This window comes from Podarcis muralis, chromosome 5 (assembly GCF_964188315.1).
Source record: "Podarcis muralis chromosome 5, rPodMur119.hap1.1, whole genome shotgun sequence".
NCBI classification, from domain to species: Eukaryota; Metazoa; Chordata; class Lepidosauria; order Squamata; family Lacertidae; genus Podarcis; species Podarcis muralis.
The window spans coordinates 33121511-33141920 of NC_135659.1; the positions used below are offsets into that span (position 1 = coordinate 33121511).

Genomic DNA, 20410 nt, shown 5'->3' on the forward strand with positions numbered 1-20410 from the left:
ATTGTACTAAGTCCCTTGTAGGACTTGCTGATGCACCAACAGACAAATGCTAGGAGATTCATCTTGAGAGAAGTGAGAGGTCATTCTGTTTCAGGCTATTTTTTCTTCACACCTGCTTTTAAGTCTTTGTTGTAATGCATTTGGAAGGCTTGATTATACGGTATGATGGCCACATGTCAGTTTCATGCATTTCAAATGGTTGCTATATGTGCATTTTAATAGTTATTATGGAGGTGATGTGTCGGCAGGTTTTGCACCTGCTATTCTGGGAAGATCCTATTCTGCAGAAGGCTACCGTGTGCTAGTTCTGAAAATAGCTCTGAGAAGCTTTGAGAAATAAGTGAATGAATGAATGAAGAATCTCAGGTGCATGAAAAGAAAGCTGAGAAGCAGCCCAGTGGATTTCTATTGCCAGTGAGTTCTATAGGTAGACCCAGCTGTGGAAAAGGCTCTTCACCCACACTTTACATACACCCTGATGGTAAATATGGCATTTCATGCTAAAGGATAATTAATCCAAATATGATTTTGAGCTTGAGCTTAGTGAAGGCTAGCAAGGAATCAAACCACCATTTTTGTTGGTTGTTATAAATACAGGATATTCCTTCCTTCCTTCCTTCCTTCCTTCCTTCCTTCCTTCCTTCCTTCCTTCCTTCCTTATATAAAAGCATTTATAAACTGCACAATCTGTAAGTGGTGCACAACATAAAAAGACAATATCATCATGTCGAATGTTGCTGACCTGTAGAAAAGGCTCTATGAATGGAAAGCAGAGATGTTGTAGGTGCCCTTGTTATCCATGAAATCTTTCACTAAAAATAAATGGAAAAAATGAAAACACAATATAAAGGCGGTAAAGTATAGGCACATATAAAAATTGGTTAAAACAGGAATTAGGGGGATTCAATTACATAAAGCGGGGACTGGAGAAGACATGGGCCAGGGATATGTCTTTACACGATGTCTGAAGCAATTGATGGTTGCAGCTTCGCAAAGGGGGAGGGAAGGGCATTCCATAGTAAACGGCCAAGAGACCATTGTTGGCCTTTGACATTGCGTAGGGTGTGGTGCTACAAGTAGAATTTCCCCAGCTGACTTCCATGAACCCTGCCTCCTTCAGTTTTAAGTGGTACAGCCCAATCATAGATTTCCAACAAGAACGGGGAACCTCAGACCCAGAGCCTAAATGTGACCCTCCAGGTTCCTGCAACTGGCCCTCAGAAGTCTTCCACAGGCCACACACCCTTCCATCACACCCCTCAAATGGCCATGCTTTGCACCCTCCTGGACTGTTTTTGTTCTGCTGGAACATGTCCTTGGACCCAGATGAACTGGAAAGTGTGGCATATATTTTGTATACCAATCATGTTTCTTGCTGACGTAGATGGGGGATAGAGAGGGATGGACAAGTGTGTGGAAACTAGATTACCGTACAAAAGTAACATTCACCTTAGTGGCTGTGCCTACTTTGACTGCCACTGGCATGTGGTCCTGGAAACCTACCCAGGAATGTGGCCCCCGGGATGAAAAAGGTTCCTTGTCCCTGAATTACAACCTCCATGAGAATTTGGCTGCTGTCACAGGAGAGAGTTGTAACATTTAATGTCACCTCAGAGGCTGCATCCCAAGAAATCCAGCTTACTTGAAGGTGAGGTGTTAGCCCCGTCCAGCCTCCTCGGGAGGTAAGTCGCCTTTGGGAAGCTGCTAAACCGGCAGGTGAGGCACAATGTAATTTTCAAAGAGAAACCTGTAGTACAAGAGATGATGATTCTTGCCTGGAGACCTTTATGCGCATCGTCAGCACTCTATAAGAAACTCAGCTGACATATATAGGACTTAACGACAAAGCTAAAGGAGCTCTCGTGTAACCTCTTCAAAGTGTGCCACCAACAAATGCAGCTACTCATGTAAACAAAACACACATTTACACATACAGTCATACCACGGGTTACAGATGCTTCAGGTTGCACATTTTCGGGTTGCGCACCACACTGAACCCGGAAGTACCGGAACTGGTTACTTCCAGGTTTCGGTGCTTGCGCATGCGCAGAAGCTCTAAATCGCGGTTTGTGCATGCGCAGAAGCACCGAATCGCGACCTGTGCATGTGCAGATGCGGCGCTGCAGGTTGCGAATACTGCAGGTTGTGAACATGCCTCCCGCACGGATCACGTTCGCAACCTGAGCATCCACTGTATTGTGTAAAACTTCACTAAGATGGGTAATTAAATTAAGTTGGGCAGAAGTGTTCAATACTGATGCACATGGTTTCTGATTTTATTGGAGTGTATACACAATGGGAAAGGAAGGCATCTATAAAACATAAAGCAGACTTTTATTTTATTTTTCCCTAGTTGGTTATCTTAGTAATAGCATCGCTTTATATTTCAGGTTATAAATAGGCACAAATTACACCCTGTTTCTCTCAGCAGAGGGAAGATCCAGCTTTCTTTTGCAAGGAGATCACTGGAGGCAAAGGTCACAACCCGCACATGGCTTCCCCTCAAGCACCCTGGGAACTGTACTTTAAGGGTTCTGGGAATTGTAGTTCTGTGAGGGTGTAAACTACAGTTTCCTCCCAACAATGTTTACAGAGCCCAAACACAAATCTCTACCTCTTCTTCTGCTTCCCACTCAAAAATGGTGGCCTGCCGGGTCTTTCATTTCCTTTTGCAGGTAGCCATAGAGTGCATAGCTGAGGGGCGGAGAGGAGGTTTGCGCCCTTCAGAAGACTTAAGGGAGGTCCAGCCAGAAATCTCCCTGACTAAAGATTTCCTGGCAGCTTTGCTACCAACCATTCAAGGGGTCTCCAATTGTAGTTCTGATGCCATCCACCCATCCTCTCCTGTCCAAATTACTCTAACAGTGGAGGTAGAATATACGGTAGCTATCGTGGCAAGTAGCCATTTATGGCCTTGTCGTCCATTAATTTGCCTCTAAAGTCACTCACTAAAGTAAGATAACTCCAGTGCTCATGAGGATGAAGCACCTTTTCAAGTGACAAAAATAAAATAAAATAGTTCTAATGAAGCAGAAGTGTTTTTAAAACGAGCCTAAATTCACATCAGTAAAGAATCTCCAAGTGGTCCATTGTTTATTCTTGGTAATCAGAAGATAATAACAATATATTTCCTCTAAACTTCTTGGGTTATTTAATTTGATCCATTCATTTGATTTTTAATCCTATCCTAGAGACTCAGGGTAATCTCTAATCGGTACACTTTAGTTGTTTGCTTGGGCTACAAACAAACTAAATCAAATATTTCCTCTGGGTGAAGGTAAATTCATTCAAGGCTTCAAGAGAAATTTTATATTATGGAGGTTTGTGGAAAAATAATTTTCCCTCAGGAATTTCTCATCAAGGAAAAAAAAAAAGATCCCCCAGAATCCCCATTGAACTTTCCCAGCATTCTCTTTGTCAATAGATGCAAAAAACGATGAGTAATGAAAATCTCCCTTTGAAATGCTCCTGTCAGACAAGATCTGGCATTTTCAAGAGTTGTTGAAAAGGAAGAAAGGGCTCCGTTTTTGCATGAGGTTGATGCTTCGTGTCACTCCTCAACATTTGATGCTGCGGGTTGTTGTTTTTTAAACTATGATTCTGCCTTGAGGCCAGGCAACATTCAATTGTGCAAAAATGTATTAGGAGGCAAGCTACCTTTGTGCATAGATCATTAATGCATTAACTGTGTTGTTGTTGTGTCTGATGCTTATCTCTTTGAGCACTGCAGCTGAAAAACAATTAACAACTGAAAGAAAAGCATTAATAGCGATGACGGACAGTGGAAAAATGACTTATGGAAATTTGATTCTTATCACTGATAGATGTTCCACTCCTTCCTGGGCATTTGATTTAGTAAAAGTTTCATCTGGATGTAGCTTTCGTGTGGTTTTTTTGGGGGGGTAGGTTGTCTCACCAAGAAACAAGTTCAGTGAGGTGCTATAAACACTGTGAGCCACTGTTTCCCAGGGAGCTGACCTACTAAGAATATTCAGGAAACCTGTATGCATTGAGTGGTTTTCCTGCAGTGCCACATGCCTAACTCAAGGTGCGAGACAGATGAGAGTAAATTCTGAATGTGTAGGTAAAGTGCACTCAAGGTGCTGACATACAGAACACTATGCTATAGATGTCTATAGATCTGGTGCATTTTGCATGCAAGGTAAAGGTAAAGGGACTCCTGATCGTTAGGTCCAGTTGTTACCGACTCTGGGGTTGCGGTGCTCATCTTGCTTTACTGGCCAAGGGAGCCGGCGGACAGCTTCTGGGTCATGTGGCCAGCATGGCTAAGCTGCTTCTAGCGAACGAGAGCAGCGCACAGAAACGCCATTTTCCTTCCTGCCAGAGTGGTACCTATTTATCTACTTGCACTTTGATGTGCTTTCGAACTGCTAGGTTGGCAGGAGCAGGGACCAAGCAACGGGAGCTCACCCTGTCGTGGGGATTTGAACCGCCGACCTTCTGATCGGCAAGTCCTAGGCTCTGTGGTTTAACCCACAGCGCCACCCGCATCCCATGCAAACATTAAAGCAATATGATAATTCTAACCAGGTTTGGATACACACGAAAGCATTTGTACCAACCAGCACATCCTCAGACTTCAAGCCATGACTTATTCTGTGCAAAATTGCTTTTCTCCTCCCGTTACAGAATAAGGATGTGGAATATGTGAATTCTGAATATGGGAAGAATGCCGTGAGACTGCTGTACATTAGACGAGAGGGCACGACTCACTGCATCAAAGAACTGGAAGTCTCTGTGCATATAAGGCTGAACACCGTCAATGAATTCTTGAATTCTGACAACAGTCAAGTGATCCCCACAGACACCATAAAGAATACAATCCAAGCTTTGGCCAAATGCCGAGGGGTATGTTTTGCAAAGCACTCTTGCAACCGTTTTTTATTTAATCTTTGTGTAGCTAGATATTGTCTTAATGAATTGCATTTTTATGAATTGCATTCCTATTGCAAAATCAGTCCTCGGGCAAAAATAATAATGAAAGTCCGTGACAATTCAAAGAGCAAGGAACAGAGAGAGAGAGAGATTTGGCCACAGATGGATCGTATCATGTGATACAACCCATCTGTGGCCAAATCTCTTTCTCTTTCCTTTCCTTTTTGGTATTATAACTCTTACAGAGAGCTAGGAGTGTCAGCCAGCAACGACTGGCAGATTTATCCGGATGCATAGGTAAATGTAGACACCTTTCCAAAGGAAAAGAACCAGAAAATTCTTAAGAAAAGCTTTCTCCAAAGAGGAAACACAAGATTGCTAGTTTTATTGTGGTAAGTGTGCAGTCTTACAAGCCTTTCAGTCAATGAAGCTTGGCACAGCTATTACTCATGTACAGCAGGGATAGCGAAGCTGTGGTCCTCCAGATTTGTTGGCTCCAAATCCCATCAGCCCCAGCCAGCATGGTCCATGGTCAGGGATGATGGGAACTGTAGTCCAGCAGATTCCACTAAGCTTCCACTGAGTGGAAGCATCTTGCACAAGCCAGAAGAGATCTATTTCACAGAATCATAGACTTACAGAATTGTAGAGATGGAAGGGAACATGAAGGTCATCAGTGCAGGAATCTTCTGCCGAATGTCATGAGCTAACCCAGGGATTTGTTTTGTCTTTAATTTTTGCTAGCAGTTGGAAGAATCACAGGTCTCCTTATTCCAGAGTATTACGGGCAATTGGCTCAATAAAGACATTTATTTTATAAACTATACATTTCATAATGCCTGCTCGACTGCTTCACCCATTTAATCAAGAGGTTTGCAATGACATGAACGTATTGCAAAAAATAAAATAAAATACAGTGTTGTGTCTCAATATTTATCTAAGGGCAGAAACTGATGGTGTCTGATGACCCTGTTTGTCTTACTAGATCAGAACAATAGAGGAGTTTGGCCTTGACATCTGTGAACACTTCCTTACATCGTTTTGCCACGTGATATACTGCAATGCCTTCATCCAAGAAGTACCATGGCAACGCCTAGAAAAGGTATACTGAGCTTATACACCCCACCCACCTGACTAGGTTGCTCCCTGCACACAGGTGGAAACAAGTGAAAAGTGGGGTTGTCAGAAGGAGGGAGGGAGGAGGGACCAAATGTGGGCGGGGTTCATAGGGCACTGAATCACCTTAACATTTATAAGACTTTGCCGCTGCCCCCCGAAACCAGCTCTGTTACTTCCCCAATTGTTTTAAAATCACCTACATTTATTTGCACATTTTCCATATTCTTCAATCTCTAGGATGGTGTCCCCCATGTCCATGCTTTTCTCTATAGCTCAGAAGGGGTTCGGTTTTGTGAAGTGGAACGGACTCTGGAAGGTAAGAAACAAAATTTCATTCTTTTGACAGAAATCCTCAGAAACGTAACACCTTTTATTATTCTCTGTTGGAGAGAAGTAGGAGCAGTCAAGGCCATTGAAGTGTTTGTGGGTGTTAGAAAGAGAGGTGGGATTTCTCGTGTTTCTGTTTACCCTGCCCGGGAAGGCAAGAGAAATACGGTATTCATACTGAGTCCCCACTCGATTGCCCTGTTAAAAAGTGCTTTTTAATTTATCCGCATATATCAATTTTCTCATTTTAAATTATTTCATTGTAAAAAGAACTGACTTTTTCTCTCTTCCATTCTCTCTCTCTCTCTCTCTCTCTCTCTCTTGCAGGTAGTCCGATTGTTTTTTCTGGCATTAAGGATCTGAAGCTTATGAAAACAACCCAGTCTGGATTTCAAGGCTTCTTCAAGGATAAATACACCACACTTCCAGAAAGAAGAGATCGAGTGCTGTCAATAGAAACACTCATCAAGTGGTGTTATGGAGAAGGCGCAGACTGTCTTGACTACGACTGCATATGGTACTGTAAAAAACAAAACAAACCAACCCCATTTTTGTCTAACGACGCATGTCCACAGTAGAAGAGATGGCTGATATTGAGTATGATTACAGCCCTGTGATGGATGAAAAAAAGGAAATATTTCGATGAGAAATATCCGAATTGGGGAAGGGCGTGTGCATTGTCAATTTACAGTGGAAACAAGCTCCTGTTTCCTCACAGTGAGAAGTGAAGTTACAGGGAACCAGGTAGGGGGCCTTATCAGTAGTGATGCCCTCCCACCAGATGTGAAGGAGATAACCTTTATAAGAAGTTTAGGGAAGTTTTTAATGTTCAAAGTTTTATTATGTTTCTGTATATGCTGGAAGCCGCCTACAGTCACTGGGGAAGCGCAGCCAGATGGATGGGGTATTATTATTATTTATTGGGGGGGGGGATATTTATTTTGCTTCTGTCTCACTCTTAATCCACTGATCCAAGGAATTGATCAGATGCACCCATGTGTCTCTTTAGCAGTGTCGCAGCATCACACAGTTCCAGACCATTCTCTGGGTACCACCTGTGCCAGGCTTAATGCGACCACATGGCAAGCCCTTCATTCCTAGACACACACCCCACATTGGAACTCTCTCTCTCTCTCTCTCTCTCTCTCTCTCTCTCTCTCTCTCTCTCCTTTTCCTGACTGCACTGTTAAAATTCATGACCTGACCCCTAACAAGGGACAGAGCTAAGCAAGCTGAACACAGGACGTTAGTCTTGCAAGTTCACACATGAGCTGAATTATGGAGAGAGTACAGATTTGATTCTAATGGCTACACGTTGCTTTGAAGGAGAACTGCCCACGAGTGTGCCCTCGATGCCTTTGCCGGCCCGCCTGAAACAGGCCACTACTCGCCATCTTACCAGAAGACGGTCAACTGCATCCAGACCTACATCTTGGATAGACTCCCCCAGGTCAGTCTTGTCGTCGTAGCTCTTTGTCCTCATGACATGCGATATGCTTCAAATAACCGTAGTCTTACAAAACCGAGGTTTACATCAAAAGCACAAATCCAATCCATTTCGGACGCCCGTGACTCACACTTGAGGGGCAATGTACGGATCATTGTGTAAGCTTAGATTTTGCTTTCTTTCGGGCTATTGTAAATAGAAGGTGGGTAGATAAAGAAATTAAAAGCATAGGAATCTGCCTTACACCAAGCCAGTATTGTCTACAAGGACTGGCAGGGTGGCTGTCTAGATTTCAGACAGCGTTCTCTCCTGGCTTTACCTGCAGTTGCTAAGGATGGAATCTGGAAATTCTGGCTTCAGGGAGATGTGTTTTCTAGCCCTGCTACTTCAGATCCGGTATGACTGGAGATGCCCTGGATGTAAACTCGTGTGTGTGTGTGTGTGTGTGTGTGTGCGCGCGCGTGTGTGTGTCTGTTCTATATGGAATGCACAGGGCTTTCTACCACTCAGCAATAACCCCTCTCCATATTCCCGCTGTTAGGGAATGACGAAACAAATGTATGGTTCTCCGTGTGAAAACAGTACCTTTTTTTGGTACTTGTAAACCCAACACGTGATGTGACATGACCATGCAGTGCCTTGCTCTGCTCTTGTAGCCAAGGGCCATGATGCATAGTAAAGCTAAAAGGTAAAGGACCCCGGGCAGTTAAGTCCAGTCACAGGCGACTATGGGGTTGCGGCACTCATCTCGCTTTCAGGCCGAGAGAGCCGGCGTTTGTCCACAGACAGCTTTCTGGGTCATGTGGCCAGCATGACTAAACCACTTCTGGTGCAATGGAACACCGTGATGGAAACCAGAGCGCACAGAAATGCCGTTTACCTTCCCGCCACAGCGGTACCTATTTATCTACTTGCACTGGCGTGCTTTCAAACTGCTAGGTTGGTAGGAGCTGGGACAGAGCAATGGGAGCTCATCCTGTCACGGGGATTCGAACTGCCGAACTTCTGATCGGCAAGTCAAAGAGGCTCAGTGGTTTAGACCACAGTGCCACCCGTGTCCCATGCAGATGCATAGTTTAGACAGGGAGACGTCGCTGTTATGCATTGTTTACAACACTATGAATGCCTGTGGCCCACAACCTCAATTCAAATCCCTTTTGTGTAATCAATCTGTTCAGATTTCCGGCACAGCCAAGAACAGGGGAAGGAGACTTGAGTGAATGCAGTTGTAGTGCACAGGGTCATCCTGTGGTCTAATATGCGTATGTTTTTATGCTTTCAGATTGAGGAAGTGGAAGTGATCATGTCCAACATCCACTATTCTGTGGCGGATCTAGAAAAATTGGGACTGTGCAATGACAAGGAGGTGAGGAAATGTGTTTTTCTTCTTTTCAGGATAAATTGCTGTGGAGCTGTATGGGAGTGAGGTGGGGCAAGGAAGGGTAATTTAACAGAGTCTTCGAGCATATCCGCCCTGGAGATTGAAGCCATTTACAAAGACATCCCCTCTCCACAAAGAGAGGAAAGGCTGGGCTTAGGGATCTCCAACGGAGGATTCTTAGAAACTTAGGAAGCTGCCTTATAAGAAGTCAGATCATTGGTCCAACGAGCTCAGTATTGTCCTCAGTGATTGGCAGCTGCTCTCCTGGGTTTTCAGAAGGGGAACATTCCCCATCCCACCTGGAGATGCTGAGAATTGAACCTGGGACCCTCTGTACATAAGGCAGATGCTCTACCCCTGAGCTATGGCATGATAGCTGTGACTTACTGGGAGAGGAAGGGGCAAGGTGGTGTACAAATGTACCTCCAGCAGTGGTCCCGCTTGTGTTTGCACCACACCAAGCTCCCCACCCCCACCCCCTCTTCCTCCTAGTCAGCAAAAGCAACACCAGTAGCTGGTCAGGTGAGCGCCTCCACCTGTCAGGCTTGAGGAATTCTCTCCCTCCCTTGAAAACTTCAAGGAGCAGGGAGGAAACATGAAAGGTTTTGGTTATGCTTTTATTTAGTCCTCGTGGTGAGAGACAAAGAATCCAGACATCCCTCAAGGATGGAGTTGCTCACTCTGGGCTCCTCCCCTCTCCTGGCAACAACATCCGACTCTACGGTGGTCCCCCGTGAACAAATGCCTCTGCGTCCCTGCGTTGAGAGCCAGTGTGGTGTAGTGGTTAAGAGCGGTAGATTCGTAATCTGGGGAACCGGGTTCGCGTCTCCGCTCCTCCACATGCAGCTGCTGGGTGACCTTGGGCTAGTCACACTTCTCTGAAGTCTCTCAGCTTCACTCACCTCACAGAGTGTTTGTTGTGGGGGAGGAAGGGAAAGGAGATTGTTAGCTGCTTTGAGACTCCTTCGGGTAGTGATAAAGCAGGATATCAAATCCAAACTCTTCTTCTTCTTCTTCTTCCCATTGCTCTTGCACTCTTAACGAATGTCGAATTTTAGGGGTGGTGGTGGTTCATCGATGCTGTCCAGAGATGTTTCAGCTGGCTGCTCTGCCTCCCCTCGTTCCTCTTCAAACACCTCATAACTCATCTGTTTGCCTGTCTCTGATCTGCTATCTCCTTCCAAGTTCGGCTGTAATTCAATACTGTATCCCCCTTCTCTGGAAGCTACAGGAGAAGGGGAGGTGATCTTCACCACTCCTGCTCCTCTTCAGTCCAGTCCCTGACACCACCCCACCAACCACTAATGGTTGTTATTAGTAGAAGCAATTTCTTTGCTGAAAACTCCTATGAACATGTGGTGTATAGACTCTCAAGCGAGTAGTAGGTACCCCTGCTGGAGGCAAACCCATTAACACAAGTGTCTTCCATGTACAGATCTTGACACCTCAGGATACACCCTTTGGGGCTTGTGCATCTACGCTGCGCAGGAAGAAGGACTGCCCAGGGACATACCAGCAACGCCCCGTCGCATGTAAACCTCGTTACTCCGTTGGATTTAAGTCCTGCATTGGGATGAACTAAGCAGCCGGCGGCTTCCTAGATCATCACATCCGCCAAAATTGATCTCCTATCAGCTTGCTTAATTTACTCCACACTTTCCATAGCTTTGTGTGTGTACACGCAATCAACATTTTCAAGGTGGCCTAAAGGAAATTGAATGCTGACACCACCATGATTTTCTTTTTTGCTTCTTTTGAAAATCAAATCAAAACAAAACAAAAAATTTCAAAGCAGCCCCCTAGAGTTCAAGGAATTTTCAGGCCTCCCATATGAATTAGACAATCTGGGCTTATTTCACAGGTGGGAAGCCTGCCGGTAGATACTTCAAAGCAGTAACTATTAAGATATTCTTTCTTTTCTTTATATTAACAAGACAAGTGCAAGCTTACATACCAGACCCCTTGACTTCCAATGGTGCCACATGACACTAAGTGGCACTAACAGAAGATTTGGACCTCTTTTCCCCAACTTAGCAAAGTTTGCATTCGCCATATAAATTTAGCCCATAAACGCGGCAAATAAAGCAAGAACACTGCATCCGACATATATCGCTTAGTTTGGCCACAGAAGTATCAATGTCAGCGTTGACTAATTGATGCAGTCATGTAACATGTTGTGTCCCCAACTGCTGTATTTTGCTCATCTGATACACAAAGCCTGGGACATGTGTGAGTAGGAAAATAACTATGTCTATTTATATAATCCTAAGACATGCTTGAGCTACCTTTATAGAGTTATGTAGATCTTTAATAATCCTCAGTCTTCGGGTTTCTTCTCCTAATAGTGCTTTGATTTCTGAGCAAGCAGATTGCACGCATGGGGAAAGGAGTGGTCAAAGAACGCTTACCCTGATCAGCGGCAGACTTTGGCAATGTGGTACCCAAAGAGAGGACCAAATTTGCTCCCCCCCCCCCCATATTTATTATTTCACAATAATTCCTTCTGGTTCAGTTTACCCATGTATTTGCCCTTATAAAAATTGGTTTTAAAACATTATTATTATTATTATTATTATTATTATTATTATTATTATTATTATTATTTTGTGCCCTCTTGGCTTGGCACCCTGTGGGGGGACGGGACCGGATGCACCAGCCTAAATCTAGCGCTGCCCTGATGTTACTACCTCAGCAGCCATTGTTGTGGTCCTTCAAGGAGGCAAGTTTCTCCTGATTTTGCTACGAGTCAAGCTTTATGAAAAACTTGATGGTTGCTTTGCAGCCTTGGACATTTCCGATGTGCGGGGAAATTTGACATACTGGTGGAAAAAGTTTGAAAACAGCCTTGGCTCCCACCCGCAAAAAAGTATAGTGGGACTCTACGCTTGTCCTGCCTTGGGAATACTATACCTAGAGATGGATTTCTTCACATCACCTGGTGTTACTTACCTTTATGTTAGCCAAAAGTTGACTAAGTAATTTGGACTTCAGCATTTTTTTATTCTTTGTCCCATCCTGTCTTCCATGCAGAAAGCTGCTTGCTAACACTTGAGGGAGTTGTAGATTTCCTGTTTCTTTAAGTATTATGCCTTCATGGGTTGTAAGGTTTCGATATGTATCTCTATTATGGGTGAATAAAGAGCAACAACAAAACAGTTTGAATCTGTTTATTGAACAAAACATGAAACCTTGTTGGTGTCAAAATATAAAAACTTATATTATTATACCTTACTTTGGACCTGTGTATTTCATTACGTGTGTTGTAAAGGTGAAAACAACAACCAATGGAGGTTGAGCTGATGCACTCAATTGGTTCTAAAAACGCAAAAGATACCACAGGGTAGTGCCCAATTGATCTGAGCTGCAAGCATTTAAGGTCAGCTCAAAGGTTTGAGGGATCCTCAGTCAAAAAGTAGTAAAAGTAAAGGGACCCCTGACCATTAGGTCCAGCCGTGACCGACTCTGGGGTTGCGGCGCTCATCTCGCTTTATTGGCCGAGGGAGCCAGCATACAGCTTCCGGGTCATGTGGCCAGCATGACTAAGCCGCTTCTGGCGAACCAGAACAGCGCACGGAAACGCCGTTTACCTTCCCGCCGGAGCGGTACCTATTTAGCTACTTGCACTTTGACGTGTTTTCGAACTGCTGGGTTGGCAGGAGCAGGGACTGAGCAACGGGAGCTCACCCTGTCACGGGGATTCAAACCGCCGACCTTCTGATCGGCAAGCCCTAGACTCTGTGGTTTAACCCACAGTGCCACCCATGTCCCAAAAAGTAGGGAGGGACAAATGAGAGGAGACATGGAGTACCCAGGGAAAGCTGCCATGCTGGGACACTTCTAGATGTTGTGGACTGCAACTCCCTTCAGCCACAGCCAGCATGGTCAATTGTTAGGGATTATGGGAGTTGTAGTGAGCATTTAGAGGGATGCAGTGGGACATCTGGGCCTGTACTGAAGTTCCAGCCATGGTCTAGAGAGATAAAAGGTAAAGGTCATCTGGACAGTTAAGTCCAGTGAAAGGCTGAGGGAGCCGGCATTTGTCCACAGCCAGCTTTCTGGGTCACGTGGCCAGCAGGACTAAATCGCTTCTAGCACAACAGAACACCATGATGGAAACCAGAGCGCGCAGAAATGCCGTTTACTTTCCCGCCGCCGCAGTACCTATTTACTCATACTGGTGTGCTTTTGAACTGCTAGGTTGGCAGGAGCAGGGACTGAGCAATGGGAGCTCACCCAGTCATGGGGATTCGAACTGCCGACCTTCTGATCAGCAAGCCCTGAGCTCTGTGGTTCAGCGCCACCCGCATCCCACTAACTCTGAAGGGCAAGACGGTGTTATTAGTACAAGTCACGACATCAATCCAATAATATGAGTTCAAGACCATTTACTTCAACGGAAGGAAGTGCACTTCATAGAATGCAGGGTGGCAGGCATTATATTTACCAGTGACAAAGTGAGGTGATGGGATTCAACTTAATACAAGTTAAGCTGGTGCCATTCATTCCTTTGAACTCTGCCCTTTTGAGAGGCACACACCCCAACTCCAGCCTCAAATGAAAGCCCTCTACGCACGTACTCTCTCACACAGATACTATTAATAATAACGAGGGCATTACTTAACCACTGTGTAGTGTTTTTAAATGATCAAAGAAGTTCACATGCCTTGTATTATTGTAATCCTTGCAACAACCCTGTAAGTCAGTATAATTATCCCCCATTTTACAGATTTCAGTGGGTGGGCAGGTGCTGAGGCTGATAGAAAGTAGCTTGCTTAAGGCCAGGGCTGAGGTGAGAATCAAGCCTGGGGCTCTCTGATCTTAGGCCCTGCGCTGCATCAGCTCCTGTCATCGTGTTGTGCATTTTACGAGTCATAATAGCATTCAGATTCCAAATTTGTCATCCGACTCTTCCATGACCAGCAAATGGAATCCAAGATAGGTGCAGGCTTGGTTCTCAGTGACACCCATTGAATTGTGTGGCCTTGAGTGAACTGAGCTGCAGTCTGGGTTACACGTCTCCGAGGGGCAAAAGCCTACAGCTTCTCACTTCAGTCTCCAGGGTTACCAAGAGCTTGAACCAGTCCAAGCCCCCCAACATCGTGTGCTGACCCAAGAACTGCACATGTGGTTTTCGAAGTCTGTGTGCACCTAAGAACACTTCCTGTTGAACTGAATCTGTGGCAGCCAAGACACAGCCCTGGTGCTCCTATCAACCTTACTCTGTATGCTAATAGCAAAGTCGTTATCCAAGCAAGGGTCCTTATGTACTCAAAGCAGTACTGTTGCAGGGCCAGGCTCAGGTGCGCTACCAATAAAGGAGACCAACACAGTGGAATGGGGTCAAATCAGGCCACAACTTTATTGGCTACAGATGAAGTGGTTTGGCGTAGGCATTGGGTAAGCATTTATATCCGGGCTGACCTGAGGGAAGCCTGATTGTTCCCTCAAGCCCAGCTCTCCGCGCCAGCCTGCCATTGGCCAATTCGGCAGGCTGACGCAGAGCAGGATTTCAAGCTGAAGCTCGCGCTCCAGCAAGGATCAGACCCTGACACCCAGCCCTGCATCGCCGGCAGGAGGAGAGGCGCTGGCCATCCCGCAAAGCTGCCGCGCCCCTAAAAGGGGCTAAGCGGACTTTGCACACAAGAGGAAGGCATCAGCAGGCTTAGGGAAACCCCAAGGTTTGCAGAACGACCCAAAATTAAGAGCCATAAAGGGAACTTCCTCCCCAAACATCCCAACGAAGACCAAATAGGCTCAGTGGGTACAAAACACTGCCTGATTTTTGCAGGTGGGGAGAAAAACAAGGTTAGGGTTACCAGAATCCTGGAACAAGGCCCGTGCTCCACGCTGCGGCATTTTGTTGCAGTCCCACTTATGTATCCTAACCCTTAGCTTATATACCGGTTAATCAAAAATAAATAAATCTCTAAGCGGTTTACACAAAATGGTAAATTCATTTTAAAAATAGCAATGAAAACCACCTTTAAAACAGTAAGCATATGGACGAAAATCAACAGGAAAAAACAGAAGAAGGTACATAATAAAATCACATGTCTAGGCAGGTTTGCCTGAAGTAGGCATCAAAAACTGTACAATGAAGGTATCTGTGGAATATATCAACACGAGTACCTGCTGCTATCTAAGGGGAAACGCCAGACACATGGTACTTTCTCTCTCTGTACTGGTGTTATGCAAACACAAATCTGTAATGGAGTAGGCTTGCCATATGTCCGGAAAATTTCAGACATGTATGGAAATCAGATGCCCAAAATGCTGTTGGAGTTGGGCAGTTGCCATCCAGATGTGCTTGGCAGCGATTGCCCTGCGGTGTCAGGGTCCTGCGACGGGAAAGCCAGTGGGTCTCCTCCACCAGGGGTGGTGGTTATTCATAAAACCCTCCGGCAGAAAAAAACTTCTGCATTTTCTGTCTTCCTCCTTGAAATCTACAGCCCCCTCCTGCAACGGAATGAGTGCAGCCGGAAGGGACACAGAGCTGGAGCTGAACATCAATAAAATTTAGGCTCTGTGCAGAGACTGGGTCCCTTTAAGAAATAACATGCCAAACCATTTGGTTGCCAAACATCCAGCTTTTCAGGAAGATGGTCTTGCAGCATTCCTCTGCAACATGGCTCCTCCACACAGACACCCTCAGCTTTGGTGGACAATCCTAGATTGACAGGGCCGGAAATGGATCTGCAGCCCATAAAGGCTGCTGCCTTCGGGTAACTACTGTGTTACTTCGAAGCCGGTTAATTGCCCATTTAAACATCACAACAAGCGTAGTTAAATCAGTATCTCTCTATTAAGGAAATTCAATCCCATTCTTGAAATGTGGTTTGCTCGTTCCAAAGGGAACCTTTTAAATTCTGGAAATGTGACGCAGTGCTGCTATGTAGCATGTGGCAACCGATTAATTTATAAAAGATGCAGCAACACCCTTAATCAATCAGCGAGGAACATGTCATATCTGAATTGCTCCATCTCAGCCAGGCACGTTTCTGCAATTCATCAAAGTACGGTAGACATCCAAATGTCAACCGCCCTCCTTCCTTTATGTTGTATGGACACTCCTGAAGAAACAGGAATAGATAAATTACTGATATGGTGCTGCAATTACAAATCTATTCACCTCCCTTGTGAGTGAACCTGAATACATTTCGGAATGATGCAATTTTGCTCAAAGTCTTAGGCTGAGTGGAATCTGATCTTCCAATCATTGCATCTGCGCATTTCAGCTTGCTAGATAGAATGGTACCCCTTTCCCCTACCCTACACACTGTTCTGGGAGTTTTCTCCCTGCCAATTTCCAGGGCGGGCATGGAAGGAGGGAGGAAGGCCCTGTTGGGCAAGGAGAAGTTCATCTATAGGGCTTCTGCTGGTGGGGCAGGCTGGATGAATCCCTTCAGTTACCTCAAGCAGCAGAGTTGTTTGAGAGCCATTGTCTCATAGGCAGAACCATAGACTAGAACCAATGGATAGATTCCGCCCCCCACTACACAAAAACAAAACCAGAAATCCATTGCCCTCCTCAGTTCATAAAAAAAGGTAAAGGGACCCCGACCATTAGGTCCAGTCGTGGCCGACTCTGGGGTTGTGGCGCTCATCTTGCTTTACTGGCTGAGAGAGCCGGCGTACAGCTTCCGGGTCATGTGGCCAGCATGACTAAGCCGCTTCTGGCAAACCAGAGCAGCACACGGAAGTGCCGTTTACCTTCCCGCCGGAGCGGTACCTATTTAGCTACTTGCACTTTGATGTGTTTTCGAACTGCTAGGTTGGCAGGAGCAGGGACCGAGCAACAGGAGCTCACCCCATCGCGGGGATTCGAACTGCCAACCTTCTGATCAGCAAGCCCTAGGCTCTGTGGTTTAACCCACAGTGCCACCCACAGTTCATAGCTCTGCGCAATTTGAATGCTGGCAACTGTAAGCAGTTGGGGCTTCAGGTAATACTCTGAAGGTCCTCAATGATTCATTGATCAAACTTTTTGGGAAATCTGCATGATGGATCAAGATGCAGCACTTTCACTTTTTTGTTGTTATCGGGAGTTCCTATGCTAAGTAGAAGAAATCCCAATATGGATTTCACAGAAGCGGAAGTTTCTCCCAGCATGGAAGAACAGCAGATAGAAAATCTTCATTTGCTGAAGTGAGGTTGGTTGCAGTTCTGAAAGTTGCAGTATTAAGGTTTCTTTCAATATGGAGCCAGGGATTGTGGTGGTTCACAATGAGAGATAAACACTTTGAAATAAAAGAAAGCTCAACACCAAACTGAATCAAAACACAAGCAACATCTTTGTTGACTTAACAAGTCTGCAGTTAAAATAAGGAACTGATCAAAACAGATTGAACTACAGTGTTGTCCTTCAACAGAAATTCACAATAATAAGACAGCATCCTTTTGCTTTTCGGAAATAGAGGTGTTCAGCTCATAAATCCAGTCATGTTGCCAAATTATTATTTTTTTACAGCACCATCAGAATACAATATTTAAAAATATGAAAGAGATGTCGCTTTTAACACTTTCCCAGCAGAACTGTTAATAAGTTATAAATTAGAACAAGAACGAAACAAAATATGTCTTACAGAGCAACACAAACTGTTGTTATTTCTTTTGAAAAAAAACAACCCTGCTTTTCACAAAACATCTTTTAAAATTCAAAGAACATTAGCACAAACGAGAAACAACAGAGGAAATTTTACAACCCAGTTTCACCTCTGTGCAGCTGCTTCTGCTCTCAAAAGGTGCTAGGCTACTGGTATGCACAGCGTTAAACATTACAATATGCTATGAACAAACCTTAATAAGGTCAAAAATAGGACCCCTCTGCAAAAAAAGGGTGATTTTGGCAAATTTGGAACCTCTTGCTAGTGTTACAAAGGAGCTGTGACTCTAAAAAGAAATGTCAACTTCCGCTGATCCACACCCTCCCGATCCACTTTCAAATCCGAGCACAATCCATTGTGAAATAATTTTGTGCAAGCACCACTCAAGCAAGAGGGAATTGTGCAACAGCACGACTGAGGTTCAGTGGCTATGTTTTGATGCCACAGCAAACTAGAGCTTAACAGGACCCCAAGCATCAAACTTTCTCCAACCCTCTCCTGTTCTGGTGCAGCCACAAGGCGTTGGAAAGCTTCTTCTTCCATTTTTTTCCACAGCAGCCTATTGCATACTCCTAACTGAGAAACTGTGGTTAATCTTAACTATGGTTGGATCAAGCTGGCACAAACCATAGTCAACATTAACCAAAGTTTGTCAGCTGGGAAAACAGAACAGGCTGTGGTTAAAGCAAAGGTAGAAGATTCCCAGCTTCTTCTTGTGGGTGCACTAGAGAAGAAGGAAGAGTAGAAGCTCGAGGTTCACCTAGGATTGCTCCATCCCTCTAAGCTATGCCCAATGAGTCACGTGCAAGAGATATTTATGGTGAATAGCATCCTTACCTTTCAAACAGTAATTCTAAGAATCAAGTGTTTTTTGTCTAGCTTTCACATTAACAAGTACCTTTCTGTTTTTACTTACCTTTTATCTCACTGAAGAAAAACTATTGAGCTGGTCGTATACTTGATGGAACAGTGAGAAACTCATCCCTCCCATCAGTTCAATAACCACCATACAGCATATTGCTAAAGCTATCCAATAGGATATATCTATAAATATATATTTATATATATTTATATCAGTGCCATTTTGGTTTAAACTCTTTATGTACACATACAGTCTTTTTTCTTTTCTTTTTTTACAAAGTTCCATCAACAAGAAACCAAAGTTGCTTATTTATTCTGAATACCAGAGACACAACATGGTCCCCATCTGACAGTCCACTATAGGGAAGTGTTCTTGAGATGCTGTGTCTGTAGAGGCTTTACGTGATATTCATAGATCTTCAGTGCAGGTCCCAGTTTTAATGAAAGTCCAGTTAGCACATCATTCCTCGTCATCAACAGTAAAGATTTCCCATCAATTTCCTAAGGGTGGAAATCAATAAATATGTCAGACAATTTATGAAAGCAAGAGGGTGTCAAAAACCTCAAGAAAGTAATGAACCCAGGAACTGGAACAGCTTGCAGAGTCATCACCAGGTGCCCAGGTCTGTACTGTGGCCAAAGGGGCCAGCATGGTCTTCAGATCCAGAAAATGCTACTTCCCTTTCCTCTGAACAGGCTAGGACAGGCTTCCTCAAACTCGGCCCTCTAGATGTTTTGAGACTACAATTCCCATCATCCCTGACCACTGGTCCTGCTAGCTAGGGATCATGGGAGTTGCAGGCCAAAAACACCTGGAGGGCCGAGTTTGAGGAAGCCTGGGCTAGGTCTAAACCAAGACTAAGGTTCCATGCCAGCCAGAGGAGTTATGTGAGAATGAGTGTGGTCCCTGAGAAACAGTTCCACTTCCTGTCCAAATACGTCCAGGTCATTCCTGGGCTTACGTCACACTGAGGAACCATCGTGGGTCTGGTGGTTCTCAGAGAGGACCAGAAAGTGTAAAGTAAGGGAGAAATCAAATAAAGGAAGAGCTTCCTGTGAGTGGGCAATTCATGTTTAACAGTAGCTTCTGGTCTTTCACCTGCCAGCTTCTTTCTTTTGGTATAGTCTGCCTTAGTGGATGGGAACTCCAAGAAAACACAAAACCTTCCACTGGTCTCCAACCACCATTCTCCCTCACATTCCACACAACTCCCCCAAAGTCCTCACCCCCCCCCCCCATTCTTATATGCCCATTTCCTGAAAGCTCCTTTCTGGTAGCTTTTTTAATAAAAAAAAAATCTTGTCTCTTGTGCACCTCCAGTTGGTGTAGAAGCAGCTCTAGTGAACCGGGAGCAGGTGATGCCACGTGCAGGAAACCTGGATTGACCCAAATTTACTCTTATGGTACAGCAGCTGTCAGAAAGCAGCCAAACACGTGACCGTTAAGAGCAGTTATTGGATCGGGTATAGTTTTCTTACCTGCCTCAAACCTCAAACTGCCACAGTGTCTTTACTTACAACACTTACCCCTGGTGAGCCTGTATAGTATATAAGTATAGGGGCAGTGTTATGAGCAAGAACCATATATAAGTGCTTTTTTAAAAAAAATGAGGTTGCAATACTCATATCTTGGTGAAAGTGTGGTCTCTGTGCAAGCACTGCCGTGGGCAGTCAAAAACCAGCAAGGGTACTGGATACCAGTGAGTACTGTCACACCAAAAGCTGTTGCACCAAAAAGCTGTGTGTATAGCTTGTTTGAGGAAGGCACACCACAGT

The 20410-nt window shown here is 44.7% G+C and overlaps 2 protein-coding genes across 6 annotated transcripts in view; one reads left to right on the top strand and one right to left on the bottom strand.

Annotated features, from left to right (window-relative positions):
• The first annotated feature begins 348 nt into the window (after positions 1-348).
• LOC114598436 (uricase-like) lies at positions 349-12279 on the top strand. Its single transcript, XM_077928116.1, has 9 exons — positions 349-414; positions 2676-2870; positions 4651-4869; positions 5882-5998; positions 6253-6331; positions 6670-6859; positions 7669-7792; positions 9072-9155; positions 10606-12279. The coding sequence occupies exons 1-9, from the start codon at positions 349-351 to the stop codon at positions 10750-10752; spliced, it is 1221 nt and encodes a 406-aa protein (XP_077784242.1). The 3' UTR covers positions 10753-12279.
• Positions 12280-17438: 5159 nt separating this feature from the next.
• Positions 17439-20410, bottom strand: part of SAMD13 (sterile alpha motif domain containing 13) — a 29145-nt gene continuing 26173 nt past the window's right edge. For 3 of the 5 annotated variants that reach the window (XM_028732956.2, XM_028732959.2, XM_028732960.2), the window contains one exon: positions 17439-19135. In XM_028732956.2, the coding sequence (XP_028588789.2) occupies positions 18992-19135 (144 nt within the window). In that variant the 3' untranslated portion in view covers positions 17439-18991. The remainder of the gene's footprint in view (positions 19136-20410) is intronic. The other 2 variants (XM_028732953.2, XR_013392879.1) reach the window with 2 other exon arrangements.